The 25,533-nt window shown below is 48.7% G+C and overlaps 1 protein-coding gene across 1 annotated transcript in view; it reads left to right on the top strand.

Annotated features, from left to right (window-relative positions):
• Positions 1 to 25,533, top strand: part of DDB1 (damage specific DNA binding protein 1) — a 990,203-nt gene that overhangs the window by 301,990 nt on the left and 662,680 nt on the right. Inside the window, exon 9 of the mRNA XM_085648506.1 lies at positions 2,229 to 2,345. Within this exon, the coding sequence (XP_085504632.1) occupies positions 2,229 to 2,345 (117 nt within the window). The remainder of the gene's footprint in view (positions 1 to 2,228; positions 2,346 to 25,533) is intronic.

The following is a 25,533-nucleotide window of genomic DNA, read 5'->3' as shown; positions in this document are numbered from 1 at the left end:
TGTTTGTGGTGAATTCCACTGCTTTTACAATTTTTATAAAAATAGGTACAAAGCTGTGGAAAAAACTCAGCATGAAATCCAGTTACCAACTCGAGAGGTGCCAGGTTAACCAAGAGGTCTTCTAGTTCTAATATTGCATTATCAACACCTAGTGAGATTTTATCTAGGACTCTGGCTTCTCTATTACATTTACCCATTTCAAGCGCCTCATATCATTTGTGGGAACTGGATCTAAGGACATAATTTCTCTACTAGAATAAATGGCATCTTTCTCTACCACTACCTCAAAGACTGCACACAAGGGGTTATGGTCGCTCTCTATTCTCTCATTTACCTTCATGTCCCTTAAAGCATGCCAAAACTGACCACTAATCAATAAGTAATCAATGGGACTAAAACTAGAGCCATTGTTAAAAGTACATGCACCCTCTCGGTCTGACTGGGTTATACCATTTATAGCCCTTAATCCTTTCTCCATACAGATGTAATTTATCTGAACCACCACATCAGTCCATTTTTTTTTTACTGGAATTAGATCTAATTTAGGAATTTTCCACAAGTCATCTTCCTCATCAGTAAAATTTGAGTTCCCATTTAAGAGGGGTTCAAAAGTCACATTGAAATCACCCGCTATTATTACATTTATACCCCTAGAGTATTGGTCTAGTAAAGTATCCAGAACTACTATTGTCATGCGAATTATTAAAGACTTGACTCGCATGTTCCCTCTCAAGCCGTTTCTGATGCCATAGTGTAATGTACCTTGATAGTGGCTGTAGGACAGTCGATTATGTGGTGTGGCTGTGAGCTCGCACCATGTAATAATGTCACTATCTCTAACCGGTCCATTTAAGTTTCTTTAATAATAACCTTAGTTCAATCCTGGGTAGCTGTGCCATAGAGAAGTCTGGCTTAAAGGAACAAAGGTAAAGCATTTAGAAGTACCAAAACACCAGTTGAGTAAGAAACACTGCAAAATAAAAATTCAACACCAATTTATAAAAATAGTGTGTATTTAGCTTTAAATAGACATCAAAATGACTAAAATCCGTCTAGAGTACCTGGAGATATGATTATTGAAAGGTAGGTAAAATTACAAACAGTTGGTAGCCAATGGGTTAGAACTCTTTGACACGCCAAAACGAATTGGGAGCCAGTCATAGGGATCACTTGCGTCCAGTGTGCCAGTTGCCTTCGCTTTCGGCAGCCTTGAGGGCATCCGTGCCCTTTTCTCTGATGCCAAGGAAGCAGGATACTACCCCCTGATATCCACAAGTATCTGGGGTCATCTCTGCCCTCTGTTCTCGGTCTCTGATGGTCCAGTGAGGGTGTACAGTGGAGGTCCAGTCGCAACTGGTCTCTCACTTCCAACAGTCTTCATTGTTGCATGTAGGTAATTTTAATCTTTCTGAGTTGGCCACCAGTGTCCACTTTGATGTCGTTCACAGGTCCCATAGGCTTGGAGACACCCCAGGCAGGTCAGGACTCGCTCTCCTAGCAGGCACTTTGGCGTTCAGCAGCTTGGAGGCTGTCCCGGGCAGCTGGGCCCTTGAGGCGGTAGACTTTTTTCAGCTTTTGTGTTCCTGGTGCTGAGGGAGCTGGCCAACTTGCCCTTTGAGTAAAGTCTTCTGTCCTGGCACTACACCTCCTTGGCAAAGTGCAACTACCCTAATGTGATAAAGTTGGAGATGGCTCTAGTTCAAGCTGTTCCTGTGTAAACTTGTTAAATAAGGTCTACCTCATTTGTACCTACCACTGTTGTTAAAAGTGAAACATTCAATGCTGGAGAAGCAAAGGTTACTTAACTTAACTTCAGTTACTGTTCTCCCGATTCAGTATCTTACATAGATTCACATGTTAACTCAATACCAACCCCCTCCCATCTGTCCGACTCTTTCTGGCTATTTTCATTTCTGATTTGGAAATCTGAGTTGTAGATGGGGAAGTGAAGTGCAAAGCCCCTCCACCTAATTGTTTGTAAATTGGATTTTACATTAAGATGTTTGGGCTTTACTTGATGCACTGTTAAAAGGACGTTTTACCGTAACTAAAGAAAACATTTCAAGGAGACTTGTATTTAAAAATAAGTAACCTTTTCACTTTTTTTCATGCAATGCTGCAAAGTGTGCCTCATTGTACCTCTTCCATTTATTACTTGGTTACTGTCTTCTGCAATTTTCTTTGTAACTGTCCTTGTGCCCTGACATTCTGTTATTTTCTATTTTCAGCTGAACGTGGATAGCAATGAGCAAGGTTCATATGTGGTTGCCATGGAAACATTTACCAACTTAGGTCCTATAGTGGACATGTGTGTGGTGGACCTGGAACGCCAAGGCCAGGGGCAGGTAATATGAGTGTTGAACAGAATCAGCTGACAAATGTACTGACCAGAGAGTACTCATCTATGTGCTGAAAAGATTTGTCTAATGTGTACAAGTGCTCTGAGCATGGGCTGTAGTAGGGCCGGCCTTTGGGTGCCCGGAGCTGGACTGGCCAGTGTTTGTGTTGAACAAGGCCGGCCAATGGTTGTGTGCTGAGAGTGACTATCATGTGACATGTTTGTGTGTTCTGAAAAAGGCCAACTAGCGCATGCTGGTGTGGACTGATCAAGGCTAAGTAGCGCATGCTAGTGAGGACTGAGCAACGCCAAGTAGCGCATTTATGTATTGAGGAAGGCCAAGTAGTGTATGGTTTGTTTGTGGTTATAAGGACCAGCTAAGGATGTGTTTGTGGACTTAGTAAGCAGGGCTAACTAGAGCACATATGTTGAGCAGAGCCATTTAATGTCTTCACCGACCACAGCCAGGCAGAGCGTAAGTGGAGCAAGGCCGTGTCATGCACATGATTTACGAGGTTGACTGTTTCCCCAAGTTATGTCTCCTTCTGAAACATTCATTGTGTTCTCATCCTACAAACGTGTGCATCCTGTAAGAAAGTGCCCTCTTTTTGCATGGTCACCCCCCACGTTTTGCTAAACTGCTGATGTACTTTGACTGAGTGTGCCCTGGGTTCCTGCCAAACAGGTACCCAGGCCTATGTTCTTTCCCTAAACTGCATTAAAAACAAAACCCAATTGGCTCTCTTTGGTCCCATATCAGTCCCTTGTAAATAGTACCATAGATGCCAAGGGCCCTGTGGCCAAGGAAGGCCTCAGTGCTGCAGCACTTATTGTGCCACCCTTCCCTGTACCTACCTACACCTACTAACACACACACACCCTGCACCCCCTCTACCCCCCCATCGCAGGCTGCATGTTGTGGTGCAGAACAAAGTGGAGTCCACATGGCACACATCCCTGTGTGCCATGCCTACAACCCACTGCCCTGGCATAGGTGAGCCACCCCTCTAGCTGGGTGCACTATACCAGTGGTGAGGATACAGGTGCCTGAGCCCTGCACCTGACAGTGTCTAAGCCAATTCTTAGACATTGTAAGTGTAGAAATGCCATAAAGAGTATATGGTGCTGGGAGTTTACTGAAAACTGGGAAGTTTTGTATCACACTTCTCAGCACATTAAACCCACACTGATAACAGTGTGAGATTCAATGAAAAATGCACACAGAGGGCATCTTAGAGATGCCCCCTGTAAAACGACCTAACACTAGTGACCAGGCTGAGTGAGTGGCTGCTCGACAGCTGCCACCACCAGACATGTTTCTGGACCCCTGGGTCGAGAGCCTGCTGCCCTCAGGGGCCTGAAACAATGCACATCCTGGGACGAGGTGCTAAGCCTCCTCCCTCAGAATGGGGAGGGTCCATGAAAGGGGAAGCTTCAAAGGCTTGCCGCCTTTGTGAGCTTCCCAAGACCCTTGCTGGTGCTGGCCCCCACCGGTTCTGACCCCCCATTTGGGTGGGAGAATCGGCGGGCAAACCAAGTGAGGAAGGGAGTTGTGCCCACCTTTGCCAACTCCCCCCTCAGGTGGAGGCTAGGTGAAGCACAACTCTCAGTCCCCACCATCTTACAGATGGGGGACCCAGCAAACCAAAGTGAGGCATATGCCCCCCTCCCACTGGAGGGTGGCATAATAGGGGGTGTAACCACCACCAGGAAGGGACCCATTGTCCTAACCTTTTACTTACCTGTAAAGCCCCTAAATCTAGTATTTAGGGTCAACCCTCAACCTTGCCTCAGGCAAGATTCCTGCAACCTTAGAAGGACGAAAGAAGACGCCCAACAGAGGAGACTGCAGAGAAGAACTGACTTGGCCCCAGCCCTACCGCCCTGTCTGCAGTTTCCAGATATTCTGCACCTAAGCTCGCCTTGTCCTGCAGCCAGCGACCTCCAGAACCCTGGAGGACTGATTGCCTTGAACAAAGATCGGATCACCTGTGAACAGACAGCAGCTCTTTTCAAAAGAATTTCCCAAGACACTCTGAGCCTGCTGAGGACAAAGAAACCCAATGCCTGAAACTACCAATGCAGCAGACGGTTACGGCCTGACTCCAGGTTGCTCACCGGTTCCAGCGAGGTCCCCCAGCGCTTCTGAGTCTACCGTGGGTTGACCCCTCCAGGACTCCCTGATATCGCCTGCAGCCTCTGCATGGAGACCCCCTCCTCCCCCCAACCGTGAGTGGCCCAGTAAGGGGAAATCTGACCTCAAAAGACACCCCTGCATCCAGCCTCCCTGCACCCTGGAGAAGAGAACCTGTGTTGCACCTACGTCCCGAGCCCTCCAACTTACCTGCCCAGCTGTTGGTTTCTCCCAGAAGTCTTCCTGGACTGAGCCTGCAGCCAAAATCCAAAACCAGCAACTCCCACTGAAAACAGGGCACCAGACATCAAAACAGCACCCTGCCGCCCCTGTGACGCTGTGAGTGCACCTGGTATGCTAACTCTTATCCTCCTTTGACCTGAGCCTAACACCAGGAGCTTTGTTCCCACAACCTTGTGACCTGCTTGTGCGCAGCCACCAACCGGAGGCCCAGTATCCCCCTTTGGATAACATTGGGCCTCAGCACTCTGCACCCGGCCACCCTAGTGCCGCTGAGGGTGTTCTGAGTGCATCCTTGACCCTGGGGGGAACCCTGGTTCTAACCCCAGAATACCAACTCCCACAAATATGTACTTACTTGCAAACCGGTAACTTCATTTTTCGCCATAGGAATACATTGACTGTTTTTCCTTGAAAATTGTTTGAAGTGTGGAGTTGGTTTTTATGGAAACTTGAAAAACTGCAACTGTACAAAAACTGATTTACTTACTTTTTGTCTAGGAGATGTCTGTGTGCTATCTAGGCATTTCACACTGATCAGCAAAAGTAACTTGAAAAGTAATTTAAAAAGAGTAATGTACAAAGTAATCTAAAAAGTAACTGAAAAGTAATTTCGGCATATTTACTTACCTGTATTTCATGCAACTGCATTTGAACCTGCATTCAATTGTAAAACACTGAATAAGATTTTGCAAAGCATTTATTTCACTTACCTGCGCCAGGCTTGGCTTAGTTCTAGAAATAAAATAACTAATATGTTCGAGGCATGTGATCTGTAGATACCATGCTTTGCATACTCTTGCCATCTAGTGTTGAATCTGGATGTTTGCAAGTTGTTTTTCTTTGAAGTCTTTCCAGTCTTGAGGTAGGTGACTCCTCCTTCCAGTGATAGTGCGCATGGGCATCAACTCCATTGTTACATTATTTTTTATCCACTCTACCCACGTCGGTATTGTTTCAAATGCGTATGCCACTTCTCCGCCCATCGTATCCGTTGAGGAAAACCTCTATTTCAATCGAAGATCCTCTGGAAGGCAGTCCGGCCTAACCGCGTTGATCCACCTCGCAGTCGATGAAACGGACTCCATTTAAATTCTGTCCTCGGTGCCGTGCCAAGTATCCGCGCTCCAACTCGCACGAAGTGTGCAATTTGTGCATGTTTCTGGAGCACAACGAACAAGAATGCGACACGTCCAGATTGTTTTGATTGAAGAAAACACTGTGATCGTCGGGCTCAAAGTTATTCTATTCCGGCACCAAAATCCTTTGCGCCGAAACCTAAAACTGTTCCTCCGAAGCTGTAGGATCCGACTTTCGGTGTCCCAACCCCCAAATTGGACCCAAAACAAACAAGCTTTGGCATAGCCAATAGGTCTCGCCTTTGGGACATTGTGTTTAGCCAGAACTTTTGGCTATGTTGTAGAGCATTGTGGCTGCTGTGCAGTATGTTGAAAAGTTATAATAACAATTGCTAAGCATTTTTGTTGCCTTTATACAAACAAAGACTACATTATATACAACTGAAAAACCTGATCAAAAAAAGATTTTAACATAAAAAATGTCTTCTAGTTTTTTTGTAATTGCACTGCTGGCTACTTCTTCCTGACTGTTCTCATGCTTGTTTGTTATAATTGTTTTTGTTATGGGGGAACGGGACATAAATAACGGGGGAGTTGAGGTTGGAAAACAGTAATTGGAACACAAGGAGCGGACGGACACTAGGGTAGAATCAACAGATGCCGGATTCCAAGGGCAGACTGATGTGATGCTTAGGTGGTACGCTGATGCAAAATGGTGGTGATGAATGATGTTTGGTGCTCAGGTGGTGACACTATATGGTGTGGATTGGAGGTACGTTGTGGATTGTGGAGTTGAAATATGTCGTTTGGTGTGTAAATATGTGGTGTGTATTGGAAATGTGTGGAGTTGGATTGTGTGGCCTGCAACTGTGGTGTTAAGTGAAATTATCTTTGGTGAAATTGTCATGGTGTGGAGTGCATTTATGTTGATTAGTGGTATGTGGTATAGAGTGCATTTATGTGGAGTGTATTTATGTTGCATTGAGCGGAGTTTAATTATGTGGCGTGTAACTACGTCGCACTGAGTGGTATTTTTTGGAGTGTATTTGTTGCATTGAGTGGAGAGTAATTATGTGGCGTGTAATTATGTGGTACTGAGTGGTATGTGGAGTGTATTTATGTTGCATTGAGCGGAGTTTAATTATGTGGCGTGTAACTACGTCATACTGAGTGGTATTTTGTGGATTGTATTTGTTGCATTGAGTGGAGTGTAATTATGTGGCGTGTAATTATATGGTACTGAGTGGTATTATGTTGAGTATGTTGCTTTGAGTAGGGAATCACTATGTGGCATGTAAATATGTGGCACAGTGGTATTCTATGGAGCGTATTTATGTTGCATTGAGTAATGTTATGTGGTGTGTAATTATGTGGCACTGAGTGGTAATATATGGTTTATTTATGTTGCATTGAGTAGAGTGTAATTATGTGGCACTGAGTGGTATTCGGAGTGAATGTTGCATTGAGTGCAATGTAATTATGTAGCATATAATTAGGTGGCACTGTGGTATTATGTAGTGTTTTTATGTTGCATTGAGTAGAGTGTAAGTATCGCGTGTAATTATATGGCACTGAGTGGTATTATGTGGAGTGTATTTGTTGCATTGAATAGTGTAATTGTGACGTGCGATTATGTGGTACTTAGTGGTATTATGTGGATTATATGTATGTTGCATTGGGTAGAGTAATTATGTAGCGTGTACTTATGTGGCACGAAGTAGTATTTGGAGTGTATGTTGCATTGAGTGCAGGGTAATTATGTAGCATATAATTATGTGGCACTGAGTGGTATTGTGTGGAGTGTATGTTGCATTCAGTAGAGTGTAATTATGTGGCGTGTAATTATATGGGACTGAGTGGTATTATGGAGAGTGTATGTTGTATTCAGTTGAGTGTAATTATCTGGCATTGAGTGGTATTATTTGCAGTGTATGTTGTATTGAGTGCAGTGTAATTATGTAGCATATAATGTGGCACTGAGTGGTGTTGTGTGGAGTGTATGTTGCATTTAGAGTGTAATTATGTTGCGTATGATTGTGAAGTGTATGTTGCATTGAGTAGAGTAATTATGTAGCATGTACTTATGTGGCACTGAGTAGTATTTGGAGTGTATGTTGCATTGAATGCAGTGTAATTATGTAGCATATAATTATGTGGCACTGTGGTGTTGTGTGGAGTGTATTTGTTGCATTGAGTAGTGTAATTATGTGGCGTGTAATTATATGGCACTGAGTAGTATTATGTGGAGTGTATGTTGCATTGAGTAAGTATGTGGCGTGTAACTATGGCACTAAGTGGTATTATGTGGAGTGTATTATGTTGGATTGAGTTATCTGGCGTGTAATGTGGTACTGAGTGGTATTATGGGGAGTGTATGTTGTACTCAGTAGAGTGTAATTATGTAGCATAGTTAGGTGGCACTGAGTGGTATTGTGTGGAGTGTATGTTGCATTGAGTGCAGTGTAAATATGTAGCATATAATTATGTGGCACTGAGTGGTATTGTGTGGGGGGGGGGACTCCTGCCACATACCGAGAAAAAAGGCTCTGGCAGTAAGAAAGTGATAAATCAATTTGTGAAGAAAGTGTGCGGGCAACAGACTGCACCGCAGAGAAGAGGTTCAATGCCTGCCATACCTTCAAGTAACGCAAAAAAACAAGATGACCAGCGCGACCAGCACTGACCACCATCTGTTTCCAATAAGATAATTGGAAACAGATGGTGCTGCTGCTCGCTCCTGAGCACCCTAGGCCAGGGGACAGAGAAGGTGGGACATGCACCTGCCTTGGACCAATTGCGTGCTGTCTTTCTTAGAAAGACGCACGCAAAGGCCAATTGCGGGTGATTAAAAATAAAAAAATAAAACACACACACGAGCGCGTGTTCAGGATTTAAAATCCCTTATTAAATGCCTTGCTGGTTCAGGCGAGACCTAAAAAGGAACTTTACATAAATCCACATACAGGACGTGTTCTTACGAAATCCTCTCAAACGCAAACCAGAGTCCAGGACACCCTTTACCATACTCTCTTGAAAAGGAAGAATGTAAGTACTAACCACTCCTCTCCTCCTCTTCCACTACACCAAGGTCTCCACTTTTACACCACTTAATGATTACACCAACTAACTCTCCGCAACCACCACCACCTGATGATGATGGAGATATAGGGGACAATGTTTTACCAATAGACCCCTGGAAAGATTACAACAAGGATTCACCTACAGACAGCAACCCAGATCTTTACCCTGCAAAGCCTTCCCCTCCTGATGACCATGTAGGATATCTAGAGTTACTAGCTAGACCTGCAGAATATCATGCGTTAGTTACACAAGGAATCTTTAGAGGAAGATTTCCTATTTGAAACGCTTAGTGGCACACAAAGGGCTAACCACACTCTACCTATGCCTAAAGGTATGATTTAACATGCCGCTGATATCTATAAAGATCCAGTGCGTGCCCGCAATCTCACCCCCAGAATTGATTAAAAAAAAATAAAAAATAGAAGCCTGCATCCTTAGATCCAGTCTTTCTCAAAGGACAGTTACCACTAGACTCATTGGTGGTCTCTAATCCCTGTTAACATACCAATTCACATACTACAGGAGATGCTCTCCCACACAGAGTCAAAACTATTCGACGCCTTCGGTAAACGAGTAGCCGCCCAAGCAGCAAATCATTGGCGCATTGCCATCACCCATGCCCTGCTAGCCAGATATGATAGGGCACACTGGGATGAGATGGAGCAATTGGTACAAAACCTCCCAGATGAACACAAAGCAAAAGCTCAAGATTTAGTCCTGGAAGGGAAACTCGTATCCAATTTCTCAATTAGATGCGCTTTAGATGCTGCAAACACCGCAGCTGGATAAATCAACACTAGTGTATTAAGAAGACCTGCATGGTTGAGGATTTCTGGTTTCAAACCCGAAGTAAAACAGTCTATTTTAAATACTCCTTTTGACAAGGAACATCTCTTTGGGACAGAATTAGAGAAATGACTAGAAAAAATGAAAAAAGACACAGAAGTAGCCAAGTCCATGGGAGCTCTGCAATCTCCCTCTAATCGGAGCTCCTTTCGTCACTCCTACTGTGGAAGGTCGAAAACCATGTCCTCAGACAATACTGCTGCCTCCTACAAAGACAACAATCATTCTTCCTCTACAAGAGGCTTCTTTAGAGGTGGATACAGAGGTAAGAACAACAAAGGTCGGGGCAGGGGTTCTACACCATGGAATTCCCCCTCCCCGAACAAGCAGTGACTTGCCTACACTTCACCCTGGATCATTAAACACCTGTCTGGGGACGTCTTCTACAGTTCCTCCCCATGTGGCAATCTATCACTACAAACAAATGGGCATAGGAGCTTTCAGTAGTTCCACACCAAAAGTTGCATCTCTACTCGTCTCCTCACTCAGAGCCATGGAGATATCTGGCATCCAAATCCCTAGGAACTCAACCTAGCGATTTGGCTCCTGAGGTCATAGTTTGGTTATTTAGTATTACCACCAGACTGTATAAATATCCTAAAGGAAGCTAGGAAACCTACTACTAGGGCATGTTATGCAGCAAAGTGGAAACAATGTGTTATATACTGTATTAATATCAATTCTCTTGATGCTTCAGTGCAAAACATAATCTGTTATCTTTTACACTTGCAGCAATCTGGATTGGCCTACACATCCATTTGATTGCATTTAGCAGCAGTAGCTGCATACTTAAACAGACCACACTTACCTCGGTTCAGAGTACCAGTGATTAAAGCCTTCATGGAAGGACTAAAAAGAATAATACCACCAAGAGCTCCACCTGTATGGAACTTGAACATAGTCCTTACCAGGCTAATGGGTCCACCTTTTGAACCAATGCACAAATGTCAACAAATTTCTCTCATGGAAGGTTGCTTTCACTTCCCTAAGGAGAGTTGGTGAACTCCAGGTGCTAACTATACAAGAGCCTTTCTTTCAACTTCACAACACCACACAAAGGCAATCCCATTTCTAAATCTGGTATTGCAAGATGGATCGTGAAATGTATCGAAACGTGTTATTTGAAAGCGAAAATTACCTTGACAATACCCCCTAGAGCGCATTCCATCCACAAAATAGGGTGACGATGGCTTTCTTAGGGTATATTCCCCTAGCTGACATCTGTAAGGCAGCAACATGGTCTACACCTATTGCAGTTTTCGTACTTTACATGCATATGCATGAACATCTCTATTCTCCCTTTACTAACTTTATTGTCACCCTCTGCGGGGAAAACAATCTAACAATGGAGTTGATGCCCATGCGCACTATGATCCCTATGATCACTGTGAGTCACTTACCTTGTGACTGGAAAGATTTCTTCGAAGAAAAACTAATTTGCAAACATCCGGACCGAACACTAGATGGCAGGAGTATGCAAAGCATGTGAATCTACAGCTCTACATGCCAAGGACAGATGCTTACCTGGTAAGTAACATTAACCTTCTCTTGCAAAATGTACTTACCTGAACGTATTGATTCAGGTGCCTAAACATACACAGACATATATATATATATATAACACGTTAGTTAGATTCCTCACCTTATAATATCCCCAGGCGTCAGGCTGGATCCGGAAAGATTTTTCGTCGGCAATACCCTTGCGCGTCGCTAGGCGTCTGCGGCTCTGTCTGCGGCTCCGTGTCCGTGTGCGCCGGGTTGACGTCGTCGGAGTACTTAGACGCCGCCCTCGCGCGCTGACGTCAGTTCTTCTTTTCTCCGCTAAATATTTTGGATTCTTTTGGTCTATTCTCTTCGACTTGACTCTGGTGCCGGTAGGATGCCTGGTTTTAAACCTTGTGTCTCCTGTCACCGACTGATGTCGGTTACGGACTACCACCGCCGGTGCCTCTATTGCTTTGGGGCCGACCACGATGCCGAGTCGTGCCTCGACTGCCGGGCCTGTACTTCGAAGGCTAGGCGGGAGCGGTCCCGCAAGCTTCTTGAGCTCCGGCAGTCGGCTCCGCGCCGTTCGCGGTCCCGGACGAGGGACCGGTCACGGAGCCGCAGCCATCACCATTAGTCTGGTTCCAAGTCTTTGAGTAAGTCGAAGCATAGTAAGAAGTCCAAGAGGCGACATCGCTCTTCGGGCTCCCCTCGCCGGTCGCGCGACTCGGCTGAGCGTTCGGGAGGTACCACCCACGCGGTTCCGGAGCCGCGGGTGTCGCGTCCGTTCCGCATTCCCGCCGGTCCCTGGGACTGACGCGGAGATCAGTGCCTTCCTCTCGGCCATGAGAGGCCTGGCTCTGCCGTCGACGCCTGTCGGCGCGCCTTCGGGCCCCACGGGCTCGAATGGGAGGCCTAGCGAGCCAGCGGCTCCGGCCCCGGCGCCGTCGTCTACTCCAGTCCCGACGCCACAGATCCCAGTCGGCGCCGGTCGACCTCACGACCCCTCCGCCGGCACCGACTCCGGTGCCACCACCGGCGCCACCTTTGGACGACGCCGTTCCCCGGTCCGGGCCCAGCGTCAGAACGGCGCCATCCGGCGCCGCACCCGACGCTGATGGGTGTCAATTTCATCCTCCGCCTGGCTCCGATCATTCCACCTGTCTACCAGGAATCGGATGACTGTGATGACTGGGAGGGGTCTGATGACCCTCTGGCCCGGCAGGGCCAGTTATCACAGGACTGGGCAGACGACCTGGGGGATGCCAGTGGCCTTGACACCTCCCCTGACACTGGCTTCATCTCTCCTCCGACTGTGGCTTCGGAGGAAGGTGCTGCATTTTCTGCGCAAGGCGGCCGAAGCCCTTGGGCTGGAGCTACCTGCTGTGGCCGTGAGGACTAACCTCCTCACCGAAGTGCTCCAACCGTCAGCAAGATCCTCGGAGCCTCTGCTGCAGTTTAATGAAGCCCTAGTGTACAATCTGAGGTGCACCTGGTCCAAGCCCTCCACAGTACCTCCTGTGGACCGGAACATGGCCCAACGCCACCGCCCTGCACCGGGCTACCCCAGTTTTCTGTCCATGCACCCCACGCCCGAGAGCCTGGTTATCCAAGGCTCTACTTCCCAGACCTCCTTCCCGTCCGCTCCCCCGGATCGGGAATCCAAGAGACTGGAACAGTTTGGTAAGAAGCTGTTCTCCTCCCTTAGTTTGGGATTGCGGTGTATTAACACAGCTTGTCTCTTGGACCGTTACTCCCACTCCCTGTGGGATACGGTGGAGGACGTGCTGCCCCAGTGTCCGGAGGAGGCCTGGTCGCGGGTCGCCGAGGGGCGGGATGCAGCGCGGCTTGCAATCCGATGTGGACTGGACACTACGGACTCGCTGGGTAGGGCAATGTCTACCACGGTGGTGCTACGTCGCCAAACCTGGCTGCGGTCCACGGGTTTTTCTGGGGATGTCCAGAGCACCCTCATAGACATCCCTTTCGATGGCAGTCGCCTTTTTGGCGACAAAGCGGATAGTGCGCTTGAGCGCTTTAAGGACTCCAGGGCTACGGCAAAGTCCTTGAGCCACTGGTCCCCGCGCCCGCAAACTTCCGCTTTTTGCCCCTTTTGTGGCCAAGGAAGGGGCGCCCCCTCACGTCAGCCTGCAGAACCAACCTCCACGCGGACGTGGATTCCGCCGAGGCGGTACAGGAGGACAACGTGCCGGTCCGTCCACATCTACCCCAGCAGCGTCCGCCTCAAAGCCCTCCTAGTACGTGCTTTCAGGCCCATTCCATGCCAGTGGGCGTCAGAGTTCGCCATCACCTGCTCCACTGGCGTTCCATCACGTCGGACAGGTGGGTGCTGCAAATCGTCCGAAGGGGCTACTCCCTCCCCTTCGAGGCGACCCCTCCAGCCATGCCACCGCAGTGCCACCGAATTTCGGGGGATCACTTGCGAGTTCTGCAGGAGGAAGTTACGGCCCTCTTGGCAAAGGGGGCCATCGAGCGCCTTCCTGGTCCAGAAGTAGGTCGTGGTTGTTATTCCCACTACTTTCCGGTTCCCAAGAATGGCAAAGGGGGCCTACGCCCTATCTTGGACCTCAGGAGCGTCAACACCTTCCGCCGGAAGGAGAGGTTCAAGATGCTCACTGTAGCTCAGGTTCTGACTGCCCTAGACCTTGGAGACTGGATGGTAGCGTTGGACTTGCAGGACGCATACTTCCACATCCCCGTCCTGCCGGCCCACCGGCGTTACCTGTGATTCACGGTGGGCCAGGAGCATTCTCAGTTTACTGTGCTCCACTTTGGCCTCACCAGTGCCCCTCGGGTGTTCACGAAAGTGATGGCGGTGGTCGCAGCTCATCTGCGCAGATCAGGGGTTTCAGTCTTCCCCTATCTCGACGACTGGTTGTTAAAGACGGGCTCGCCCCAGACAGTCGTCTCCCACCTCTAGACTACGGCAGACCTCTTGCATTCGCTGGGGTTCTCCATCAACGTGCCGAAGTCTCATCTGAGTCCCTCCCAGCAGCTCCTCTTCATCGGAGCGGTTCTGGACTTGGCGCAGTTCCGGGCCTATCCTCCGGAACAGCGGGTCTGGGATATTCAGGCTCTGATTCCCATCTTTCGGCCTCTATCCTGGGTTTCGGTCAGGTTGGTGCTGCGGCTTCTGGGTCTGATGGCCTCCTGCATCCTGTTGGTGCATCACGCCAGGTGGCGAATACGGGCTCTGCAGTGGGACCTGAAATTTCAGTGGGCCCAGCATCGGGGCAACCTGTCCGACCACGTCCTGATCTCGGAGGGCACTGTGAGACAGTTGTAGTGGTGGCTCATGGATCGCGATTGGGTCAGTGACCGATCCCTCTCACTACCCCAAACGGAGCACGTAGTGGTGACGGATGCGTCTCTCCTAGGATGGGGAGGCCACATGGGAGAGGCGGAGATCAGAGGCCTCTGGTCTCCGACGGAGTCCCGGCTCCATATCAACCTTCTGGAGCTGCGGGCGATCCGGCTTGCACTGAAGGCATTCCTTCCCTCTGTCCGGGGAAGTGTAGTGCAGGTGTTCACGGACAACACCACCGCCATGTGGTATTGCAACAAACCAGGCGGGTGGGGTCAAGGACCCTTTGTCAGGAGGCTCTGCGCCTCTGTACATGGCTGGAACATCAGGGCATCACCCTGGTGGTTCAACATCTGGCGTGCTTTCTGAACGCCAGAGCAGACTAACTCAACCGCCGGTGCCTGTTGGATCACGAATGGCGTCTAATCTCGGACGTGGCGCAAGGCCTCTTTCGGCAGTGGGGAGAGCCTTGGTTAGATCTATTCGCCACCGAAGAGAACGCTCCATGTCAGCTGTTCTGCGCGTTGGAGTTTCCAAGGCGGCACTCGCTCGGGGACGCCTTTCGTCGCGAGTGGAGTTGCGGACTTTTTACGCCTTTCCGCCTATACCACTTCTGCCCAGAGTGCTGAAGAAGATCAAGCGCGACCGGGCCCAAGTTATCTTGGTGGCTCCGGATTGGGCACGAAGATTCTGGTATCCCGAGCTACTCAGTCTGTCGCTCGATGCCCCGATACAACTGCCGCTTCAGGAGGACCTTCTGGTGCAGCAGCAGGGGACGGTCCTCCACCTGAACCTGTCCAGCCTCCACCTCCATGTGTGGAGATTGAGCGGCGACAGTTGATGCCATTTGACTTGCCTCCTGAAGTCTGTGATGTGATTCTGGCAGCCAGGCGTCCCTCCACCAAATCGGTATACGCCTGCAGGTGGAACAAATTTGTGGCATGGTGCACAGCAAAGGCTGTGGATCCCCTTTCCTCCCCTCTTTCTGAGGTTTTCCTCTTTCTTTGGCCCAGCAGGGCTCTGCTCTGGGCACCCTCAAAGGTTATCTTTCTGCTATTTCTGCTTTCTTACGGCTTCCTGATCAGCCTTCTCTTTTCAAATCCCCTGTTTCTCGCTTCCTTAAGGGCATTACTCACATGTTTCCTCCTGTCCCTTTCGTAATGCCTCAGTGGGATTTGAATCTGGTCCTGACGTTTCTGATGTGCGCTCCCTTTGAGCCACTTCATAATTTTCCCCTTCGTCTCTTGACGCTCAAGACTGCTTTCCTGGTAGCCATCACCTCTGCTAGAAGGGTGAGTGAGCTCCAGGCGCTCTCTTCTAAGCCTCCATTTCTTTCTGTCCATCCGGACAAAGTTGTTCTCAGGACTCGTCCTTCCTTTCTCCCTAAGGTGGTAACTGCCTTTCACATAGGGCAGTCTGTTACGTTGACCACCTTCTTTCCGCCTCCGCATCCTTCGAAAGAGGAAGAGAGGCTCCACCGTCTGGACCCAAAACGGGCGCTGTCCTTTTATTTGGACCGCACCAAGCAGTTCCGGGTGGACGACCAACTCTTTGTTGGCTACGTGGGCGCTAAGAAGGGATGAGTGGTGCATAAGCGGACCATCTCTCGGTGGGTGGTTTTGTGTATCAAAGCTTGTTACTCCTTGGCTAAAAAGGAACATCCTGTAGGGCTGAGGGCCCATTCCACTCGGGCCACAGCGTCGACAACTGCCCTGGGCCGGGGAGTCCCCTTGCAGGACTTTTGTCAGGCAGCAACGTTTGCCTCGCTGCACACGTTTGCTAAACATTATTGCCTGGACAGCCAAGTCCGGAGAGACTGCTTCTTTGGCCGTTCTGTTCTTCAGGATTTTCTGGTGTGATCTTGGTTCGCAGTCCCACCACCAGGATTGGTATTGCTGGGGTATCTATTCTAAGGTGAGGTATCTAACGAACTTGTTACTTTCAGATGAACAAGTTACTTACCTTCGGTAACGATATATCTGTAAGAAACATTAGTTAGTTAGATTCCTCACCGACCCACCCATCCTCCCCGTTCTGCGAACCGATATCTAGGGTTGAGGTTATCCCTTTCAGGGCCCTAGAATTTTTTGGCACCAGTGTCGGTCTCTTGCATGGCTCTGCGTTTCTGGCGCGGAAAGCTATGTACAAGAACTGACGTCAGCGCACAAGTACGGCGTCTAAGTACTCAGACGACGTCATCCCGGCGCACGACGCCGGACGCGTAGCCGCAGATGACGCCTAGCGACGCGCAATGGTATTGCTGACACAAAATCTTTCCGGATCCAGCCTGACGCCTGGGGATATTCTAATGTGAGGAATCTAACCTACTAAAGTTTCTTACAGATATATTGTTACCGAAGGTAAGTAACTTGTTCATATATGTATGTATGTATATATGTGTGTTTGTATGTGTATATATATTTATTTTTTTAAATATATTATTTCAAAACCAGTCAATACAATGGTTACCAAGATACATGAGCAAGCAGGTGTTCACGCAATTAGAGTACAACATGGTCGCGTCTAAACACGTGACATAGAGATGATTAATATACAATATATTAGTAGCAACCGATAAGCTTCGAGGATACCGTAATAAAGATACTCTCTTGTCGCACCCTTGCTGCTACTAAGCAAACTCCCTTCCCTCCCTCTTATCCCACCCCCTCCCTGGCGTAACACCTACAAGCGAATATAATGCCTACTGTTCGACACATCTCGAGTGGGACACTAATGGTACAGTATATCATAACAATACATTCCCTCTGTGTCAGAGGCAGCTATGATCAGAGATGCCAGGGACATCTACACCCACACAGGACATACAGCCATCAGGTCTGAGCAGCCGGGTCAACAGTGTCCAGGTCCTCATCCAAATCTATGTCTGGAGTTTTTAACAATACTACTAGGTTTTCCCAAGCCCTTGCCATCTCTAGCACTTTTTCACTATTGGTCTGCTTCGCTAAATGTAATCTAACCGCTCCCTCACACTCCGCCCATTTACCGAGGTCAGCCTGCCATCTCTGGAAGTTTGGCCCCTTCCCGAATTTCCAGTGAGCTGTAATATCTCTCTTCGGCAGAAGAAGACCCAAGTCCAAAAATGTGCTTGTAATCTTGTTCTTAGAGGTATGGGGAAACCAGTGCAGCAGGCAACGGCCTATAGTGGGCTCTTTATCCCTACCTGTGATTTCCTGCAAGTGTGATAACCTCCTCCCAGGAAGTCCCAATCTGGGGGCAACCCAACATCATGTGGCGAAAATCTGCTCCCACCGCGTTGCATCTTGGGCACATTGCTGAGTTTGTGTCAAAATATTAATTAATTTTTGCCGGTGTAAGGCATGCTCTGTGCAATATATAGAAATGCACCAACTGAAATAGAGCATTTCTAGTACTTTTCCATGCCCGCTCAACCAGCTTCGCCCAAGTCCTCCTCCCACTGTTGCCGTAGTGTCAGTAGTAGAGTTAGTGCCTCGTACGCCATCTGCCGATACAGGCTTGTGACTGCTTTAAAGGTTCCCGCTGCCAGTACTATGTACTGGCAGGCCATTGAGATTTGTGGTTCACTCAGCCCCTCCTTCCAATGTGCTTGGATGGCCGCAATAAGTGCCGAATGGAGCAAGTAGTCCCCGCGGGACAGATCATATCGTTCCTGCAACGCCCCAAAGGGTAGTAAGATGCCATCGTCTTAGAGGTCCCTTCATTGTGATTAGGCCCTTCGCCGCCCAGTGGTTCAACACCGCCCAATTACCCCCATGCGGTAGAGCAGTGCACATGGCCAAGGGGATCTCAGGAGCATAGGGACGCACTATATGCGCTCTTCTGACTCCTATTCCAGCATAGCCGAAACATCCGCAATTCTTGAGTAAGCTATTTAGGCCGCAATGGTAATTGTAAAATAATTCTGTACAGTGTCTGCCCGGAAGTCTGTTCTCTCTCGGGACCATCATGCCCTCTAAAGTCCGATGCGACTGCTTGGGTGAGCCACGGCAGCTGAGCCGCCAGATAATAGGTCTTTAATTCAGGGACTGCCAGTCCACCCTCTGACGTTGGTCTTATTAATATTTTCAACGCCACCCTCCGCCTACCCGCAGCCCAGACAAATCCTGTAATCAGTGATTGAAGTTGCTAAAGAGTTGACGCTGTTATCGAAACAGGGGAGGTCCTAAAATAATACAGCAGCCTGGGGAGTGCCACCATCTTAAGGAGGGCCTCTCGGCCGGTTACCGACAGGGGGAGCGTTCCCCAGAACTCAATATTACCCTTAAGACCTCTAATGGTTCTACCCACGTTACCCTCTAGTAGATCAATTTGGGTGTGATATATGCGGGTCCCCAGGTACGTCATGCATTGGCGCTCCCATTGCACCCCGTGCATAACTGTTGGGCCCTCAGTCAGCGGAACGGTGGGAAACAGGCAAGACTTCGCCCAATTCACTTTGAGTTCAGCGACAGTGCTAAGGTCGCTTAGTAAACTCTTTACTCTAAGGAGGGCACCCTTGACATTAACTAAAAACATGAGCAAGTCATCAGCATAGAGCGCAATATAGTGAGACTGATCATGCACACAAAGCCCAGGATATCGGAGACCCGTTCTGGCCTGGGCTGCTAGTTGCTCCATGGCCAGGGCAAACAGTAAAGGGGAAAGTGGACAGCCCTGCCTCGTCCCGTGGCTCACGACGCAAGCATCCAAGATCAATCCACCCGTTTTAACCCTAGCAGTGGACTGATTGTACAAGAGAGCTGTTCAATCCACGAATGAGTCTCCCAGACCAAAGCTTCTCATGACTTGGAACAAATAAGGCCATTCCAAACTATTGAACCCCTTCTCTGTCCACCGCCAGAATGGCAGCGGGTCCTTTTGGATAAGTGTCAGCATCTAAGATACGAAGCAGGCGTCGCACGTTAATGCCTGTGTTCCTGGTTGGAATAAATCCCGCTTGATCCTTGTGTATTAAGTGCACCATGTGCAGGAGTAATCGAGTCACCAAGATCCGACTTAAAATCTTATCAGTGGTGAGCGTAGACAGCGGGCCGTCGGCCGTCTTATCTGAAGAAGATTTCCCCGGCTTCAGCAGTGGACCAATATTCGCTTCGCGAGTGGTGGTAGGCAGTTGCCCCGTTCGCTTTCCTTCATTATGAAGTGTCACCAAATTATTACCCAGAATATCCATGTATGTAAGATAAATCTCGATTGGCAAACCATCCACCCAGGAGTCTTTTTCCTCGCCATATGCTTAATCGCCCCTCGTACCTCCCCTATAGTTATATCCTGCCCCAACATCTCCGCTTGCTCTCGGTCTAATGTAGGAAGATCTGCCGCCATTATAAATTCCTGAAGGACCCCATCATTTAGCGCCACCTTCCTCCGATAAAGATCCGTATAATAGGCAAAGAACTGATCGTTAATCCCTTGCTGGGTATAACAAACCGCCCCATCTGGGCTATATGACTGACCCCCGTCGTGCTGGGTTAGCTAACCAAGCCAGTAGCACCCCGGATTTGTCTCGTTCTGCATGTGCGCACACTAGATATTTTTTATAATGAAAACAGCGACTGCCTCTCTCGCCTCCACTAGCTCTTGCTGTCGGTCTGGTCGCCCAGGCCGCTCCCGCTCCACTGTGCGCAGGCGCCGGTATGCAGCCTCTATATCCTGTAAAAGCACTCTACTCACCCCCATCTTATTAGCAATGCAGTGCCCTCGTATCGCAGTCATCCCATTCTACAGCAAACGATGTTGTGCTAGTATTTTCCAGAAAGAAGTTAGTGATGCCAATGCTCACTACTTCACGAAAGGCCTGATCCTCTAACAACTGTGGGTTTAGGTGCCACTTCGGGATTAATAACTGATTATGATCCGATATTCCTAGTAAGGTATTCACTATGTGTGACCTCTGCATAAATATCTGGGGAACAGAGGATCGCATCCAGTCGAACATGAAGGTCATGCAACGCTGAAAAAAAGGAGTAATCACGAATATACGGGTGATATGCTCTCCAGGTGTCAACAAGTCCCCATCTATGTTGCCAGTCCCGTCTTGCTTCAGAGATGTTATGAATTGGTGCATCAGGGAGAGGCGGATGGGACCGATCCAGCGACACATCAGTGATAAAATTAGAATCACGGCCCATAATCACTGGTCCTCTCAAGTATGGAGCTAATTTCCCTGATAGATGTGCAAAGGAGGCCGGCTGCTCTGTATTGGGTGCATAAATGTTGCTCAGCATTACAGCTCTGCCATTTAATCGTCCCGCTACCAACACATCTCCCCTCTGGATCTTTTAACTGATGTGTAGGATGAAAAGGAACCCACGCCCAAACCCAAATTAATACACCACGCGCAAAGGCTTAGTAAGTCGTGCAGAAGATCTGGCCTCGCCATCTACGTTGCAGTGCAAGGTCCTCTTGGTGTGCAATGTGTGTTTCCTGAAGGAAAGCTAGTGGAACCCCCTACGCACTATATAAGCATGTAGCTTGTGATGACGCCCCATGGTATGCATGCCTCTGACATTCCAAGATATACATTTTAGTTCATGTAACGAACCCATGGTACAACCCTACACAGAATTCTAGCAAGACGCTTGAAGTGATACGCCGAGGCCCCATAACCATTCCATTACAAGAAAAAGAAAACTCCCAACTCCCCCATCCCAGAACAGGTACTAAAACGCTAGTGCCCATCCAAACTACTCTTAAACTCAATACCTTCTAGTGTCTACAGAGGAACAAGGGGAGAGGCGGCTGCAAACCGGTGTTGCCTTGCGAAGTAAGTATTCAATCAACTCCACGCCTATTCCTCATTTAGCACAAATTGCCCCATGCCCCGAGGCATCTTCCGGAAATTTAGACAGTTAGGAAACCCCCCTGCATCCGTCCACCACCCCAGCAGCGGAAACACAGACAGTACAAAGCCAGAAAGCCCGGGAATAAGTAACATTTCACTCAAAAATGGGAAGAGAAAAAGTTAGTGTGCGCAAAGACAGAGTACAATAATCAAACCATCCCATCTGCAGTGCCCGGAGTAACATGCGGTAGATGAACACTACCATCTTGAGACACATCGGAGTCCGAATCATCAGTTGCCTTTTCTGACCCTGTGTCCGCCACCGATGATACTTTGTCCTTGCAGTAGTGCCGACACCGTCCGTAGTGCATCAGTTCTCTCCTTTTTTTGTCTGGGAGGCACTAGGGGTCCTCAGGGTGGTACGACGATGCCCTGACCTTCGATTACGCTGCAGGAGCCGCTTCCCAGGGCAGGGCCAAGCGACAGGCAGCCCCCGTTTGTGCTCAGTTTTGTAGGTTTCCAGCCAGTCCCACGCCTCTTTGGGGTCTTCACAAAAATGCGTTTTGCCATCCAGGATAATCCGGAGTTGAGCTGGAAACATCAAGGAGTACTGGAGCTCCCCGTCTCGCAAAGCCGCCTTTACAGCATGAAAGGATGTGCGATGTCGCTGGACCTCCAACGTATAGTCAGGGAAGATTGACACCTTGCAGTTGTCCACTGTATAAGGCCCAGATGTGCGCGCCGCCAGCAGGAGGAGATCCCTGTCTTTGTAATGGAGTCTGGCTACAACTGGTCGGGGAGGCCTGCCAGGCACCGGAGGGCGGGCAGGAACCCGATGGGCCCTCTCCAGGGTAAAGAACTGAGTCAACCCCTCCGTAGCCACTACATCACAGAGCCAGTCTTCCAGGTGCATGATCATACTAGAACCTTCTATCCCCTCCGGCAGACCCAGAATTGTATGTTATTCCTTCGATTACGCCCTTCCACATCTTCAGCTCTCTTCTCCAAGGCCTGCACTCTGTGAGAGATATCCCCCAGCTGGTCAGAGAGGGTCTGCTAAGCCGGTGCCAAGTCCACCAGGGATGTTTCGGTCTGCTTCACCCTTTCTGCCAGCTTGGTATGCTCCACCTGTGAGAGTCCCAGCCCCACTGCCACATTAGAAATATCCTTTTGCAGTGCTTCTCTAGTGTCTGTTATGGCCTGCAAAATCTGAGCCAGCCGCTGTTGTACTCCAGCATCAGCAGGCCCCTCGGGCGAGGCCGGACGACTGTCGTCCTGAGCCAGGTCGTCTTAACCCGGGGAGCCAACACTTGCTTACCCCTGGGCTTCCCCATGCTCGTGAGACTTCCCAGTATGGCTTGTCCACTGCGCCCGCCAATGCTGCCTCCGGGCCAGACGGAGATGACTGGCCCGCCCAACAGAGCGATAACGTCAGTCCTGAGCAAGCTTTACCAGTTTCTAGCGAGGGCCCAAAACTCCAGCCACCAGTGCCTTACTTTCACTTACTGCAGGAAAACCAGGAATACGGTGCGTCTAGATTACCCCCACACCTCATGCAGGGGATGGAACGTGCAGCAGCACCGACGTAGTCTAGGTTTAACCGCCTCACCAACAGACAGGGCCCCAACAGCTGCAGGGTCCTCGCAGCTACGCGCGAATGGCGACTGCCCTCTTCTCAAGCTCTTGGTGGTGCAGAAACAGGTGCTCCCGAGTGTGACCCCCTCGGGCCCCATGCCTCACAGACCCCAGCAGCAGTTAAAAATGTCCAGTGCACAGGAGGGCACCCCCAGCCGTGATCTCCAGCCCCTCGGCGCAGGCAAAGCGCTTCCACCGGCTGTCCCCTCTTACTGGCAGATAGGTACAGCAGCCTCTCACCGCCTCCCACAGCAGGGCTCTCCCGATGCAGTGGCTGGGTCTGGTATTCTCCAAGGCGTAGCGGCGCGGTATCACGGCCCATCCCCCACCCTAGAAAATGGCACCGGTCCCTCCGTGCCCCTGTTCAGGGAAAAGGCGATGTTCACCCAGCTTGTGCCTGAGCAGGGGCCCCTTCCATGTTCCGCGCCAGGAAAGCACCACCGCTTCTGCAGTCTCTCATCCGGTCCCAGCGGAGCCTCCGATTTTTCCAAGCAGGTTCGCAAGGGCCCCAAGAGAGCGCCGGGTCCCTCTCCAGCAATGGACCGTGCTCTCCGGAGCGGAGTGTGATGGTCCGCACCAAGCCAGCACCGATCACCAGGGCCCCCACTTAGCCCCCAGAGCAGATCGAGACGCCGCAAGGAGCAAACCGGGCAGTTCCGCAGCCGTCGGGAGCTCCGACGCACTTTACGCCGCCATCTTGTCCTCACTTGGCCGGAGCTCCACGCCCTGGTCCACCACTCTTCTGCAGCGGTTCTGACATCCAGGTTCTTCGGGTTTCGGCCTCAACCGTCCAGCAACGGCGGCGGGGTCCAGTACGCACCCCCAGGTTCGGGGCAAGAGCAATTAAATAGGATAATTTGGTGGGCCGGCGCAGAGCTCCGAGCTCACACGTCTGCTGCCATCAACTTGCAAGCCACGCCCCGTGCGTGTGTGTGTGTGTGTGTGTGTGTGTGTGTGTGTGTGTGTGTGTGTGTGTGTGTGTGTGTATGTATATATATATATATATATATATATATATATATATATATATATATATATATATATATATATATATTTCTCACTGAAAAAAAACATAGGTTTTACGGACGTTATAGTTAGGAATTAGCATTTAAAAAACCTTAGAAATTCACTGAAAAAACCATAGGTTTCACAGACGTTATAGTTAGACATTTCACTCATAGAAAACCATAGAAATTCCCCTGTTATAGTTAGTTGAGCTAACTATAACTCGCGCCCCCGCAATGCACTGCTGATGAAGTCACATATTACATCATTCATGACATGGTCGGTGATATCACTGATGACTTCACTGATGACATCTCAAATGACATCACTGATAACCTCATCCAGTGACTGTGTTTCTATAAAATGTAAATATGTTTTATATATATATGCCAAGATGTATTGAGGAATGAATGGGTGTATAAGAGTCAGAATGGATGATTAAGTAGGTGTGTAACTGACTGTATAAGTGAGTGATAAATTGTGTCTTACTTAATGCATGTGTTAGCGACTGATACAGACATTCACACAGTTTAGGTTGTCAGTTAGTGTGTAAGCGATTGCATGCGTTGGTTAGCAGTTAAATGAAGATCTATATGGCTATTGTTTGGTTGTCTGAGTAGCTATATGGGTGCCTGTGTGGATGGGTGGGGGTGGGACTCTGTGCATAGATGTGAGAGTGGATAATTCACTGGGTATATGTGTTCAAGTATATATCTGTGAAGGGCTGTATGGCTCGGTGAGTGTGTATATGAGTGTATTGGTGAGTGAATGGATGCCTCAATGGTACATGTGCGAGTAACTGCATATGTGAAAGGCAGTATATATTAGTGTTGGAGTGTATAAATGACTATATGTGAGACTGAGTGATTGTGAGAGTGCCTGTATGGATCAGTGTGTGCTTGTATTAGTTATTGTATTAGAGTGGAAGTATGTGTTAGTATATGTTTAAATAAGTGAGGTGGTATATTCATAACTGTACAGGTGAGTAAACAAAACTGAGATTGATTATTTCCATTACTGACTACATGTGTGAATAACTATCATTGAGAGGCGGTGAGTGTCTGTATATATATATTACTGGATATGATAATGCTGTATTGATGGCTGACTGTATGTATGAGTGACTGCATGGGTGAATGAATGAATGGATGTGTGTAGACCTAGAAATTAGTGAGTGGATATGTACTAACTGGTATTGGTGTGTTCATGGTTGAAAATTAGTCTCTATTTTAGAGTGGGTGTATCAACTATTATATTAGGGTCTGATGAAGTGCATCAGATTTTCACGTGGGTGATGTCGTGGGTGATGTCGTGGGTGATGTCGTGGGTGATGTCGTGGGTGATGTCGTGGGTGATGTCGTGGGTGATGTCGTGGGTGATGTCACTGACCATGTCATGAATGATGTAATTTGTGACATCAGCAGTGCATTGCGGGGGCTCGAGTTATAGTTAGCTCAACTAACTATAACAGGGGAATTTCTATGGTTTTCTAGGAGTCAAATGTCCAACTAACTATAACGTCCCTGAAACCTATGGTTTTTTTCAGTGAATTTCGAAGGTTTTTTAAATGTTAATTTCATATTT

This window comes from Triturus cristatus, chromosome 3_2, assembly GCF_964204655.1.
Source record: "Triturus cristatus chromosome 3_2, aTriCri1.1, whole genome shotgun sequence".
Lineage (NCBI taxonomy): Eukaryota > Metazoa > Chordata > Amphibia > Caudata > Salamandridae > Triturus > Triturus cristatus.
Note: the sequence above shows the minus strand (reverse complement) of the source record. Positions and strands in the feature narration are given on the sequence as shown.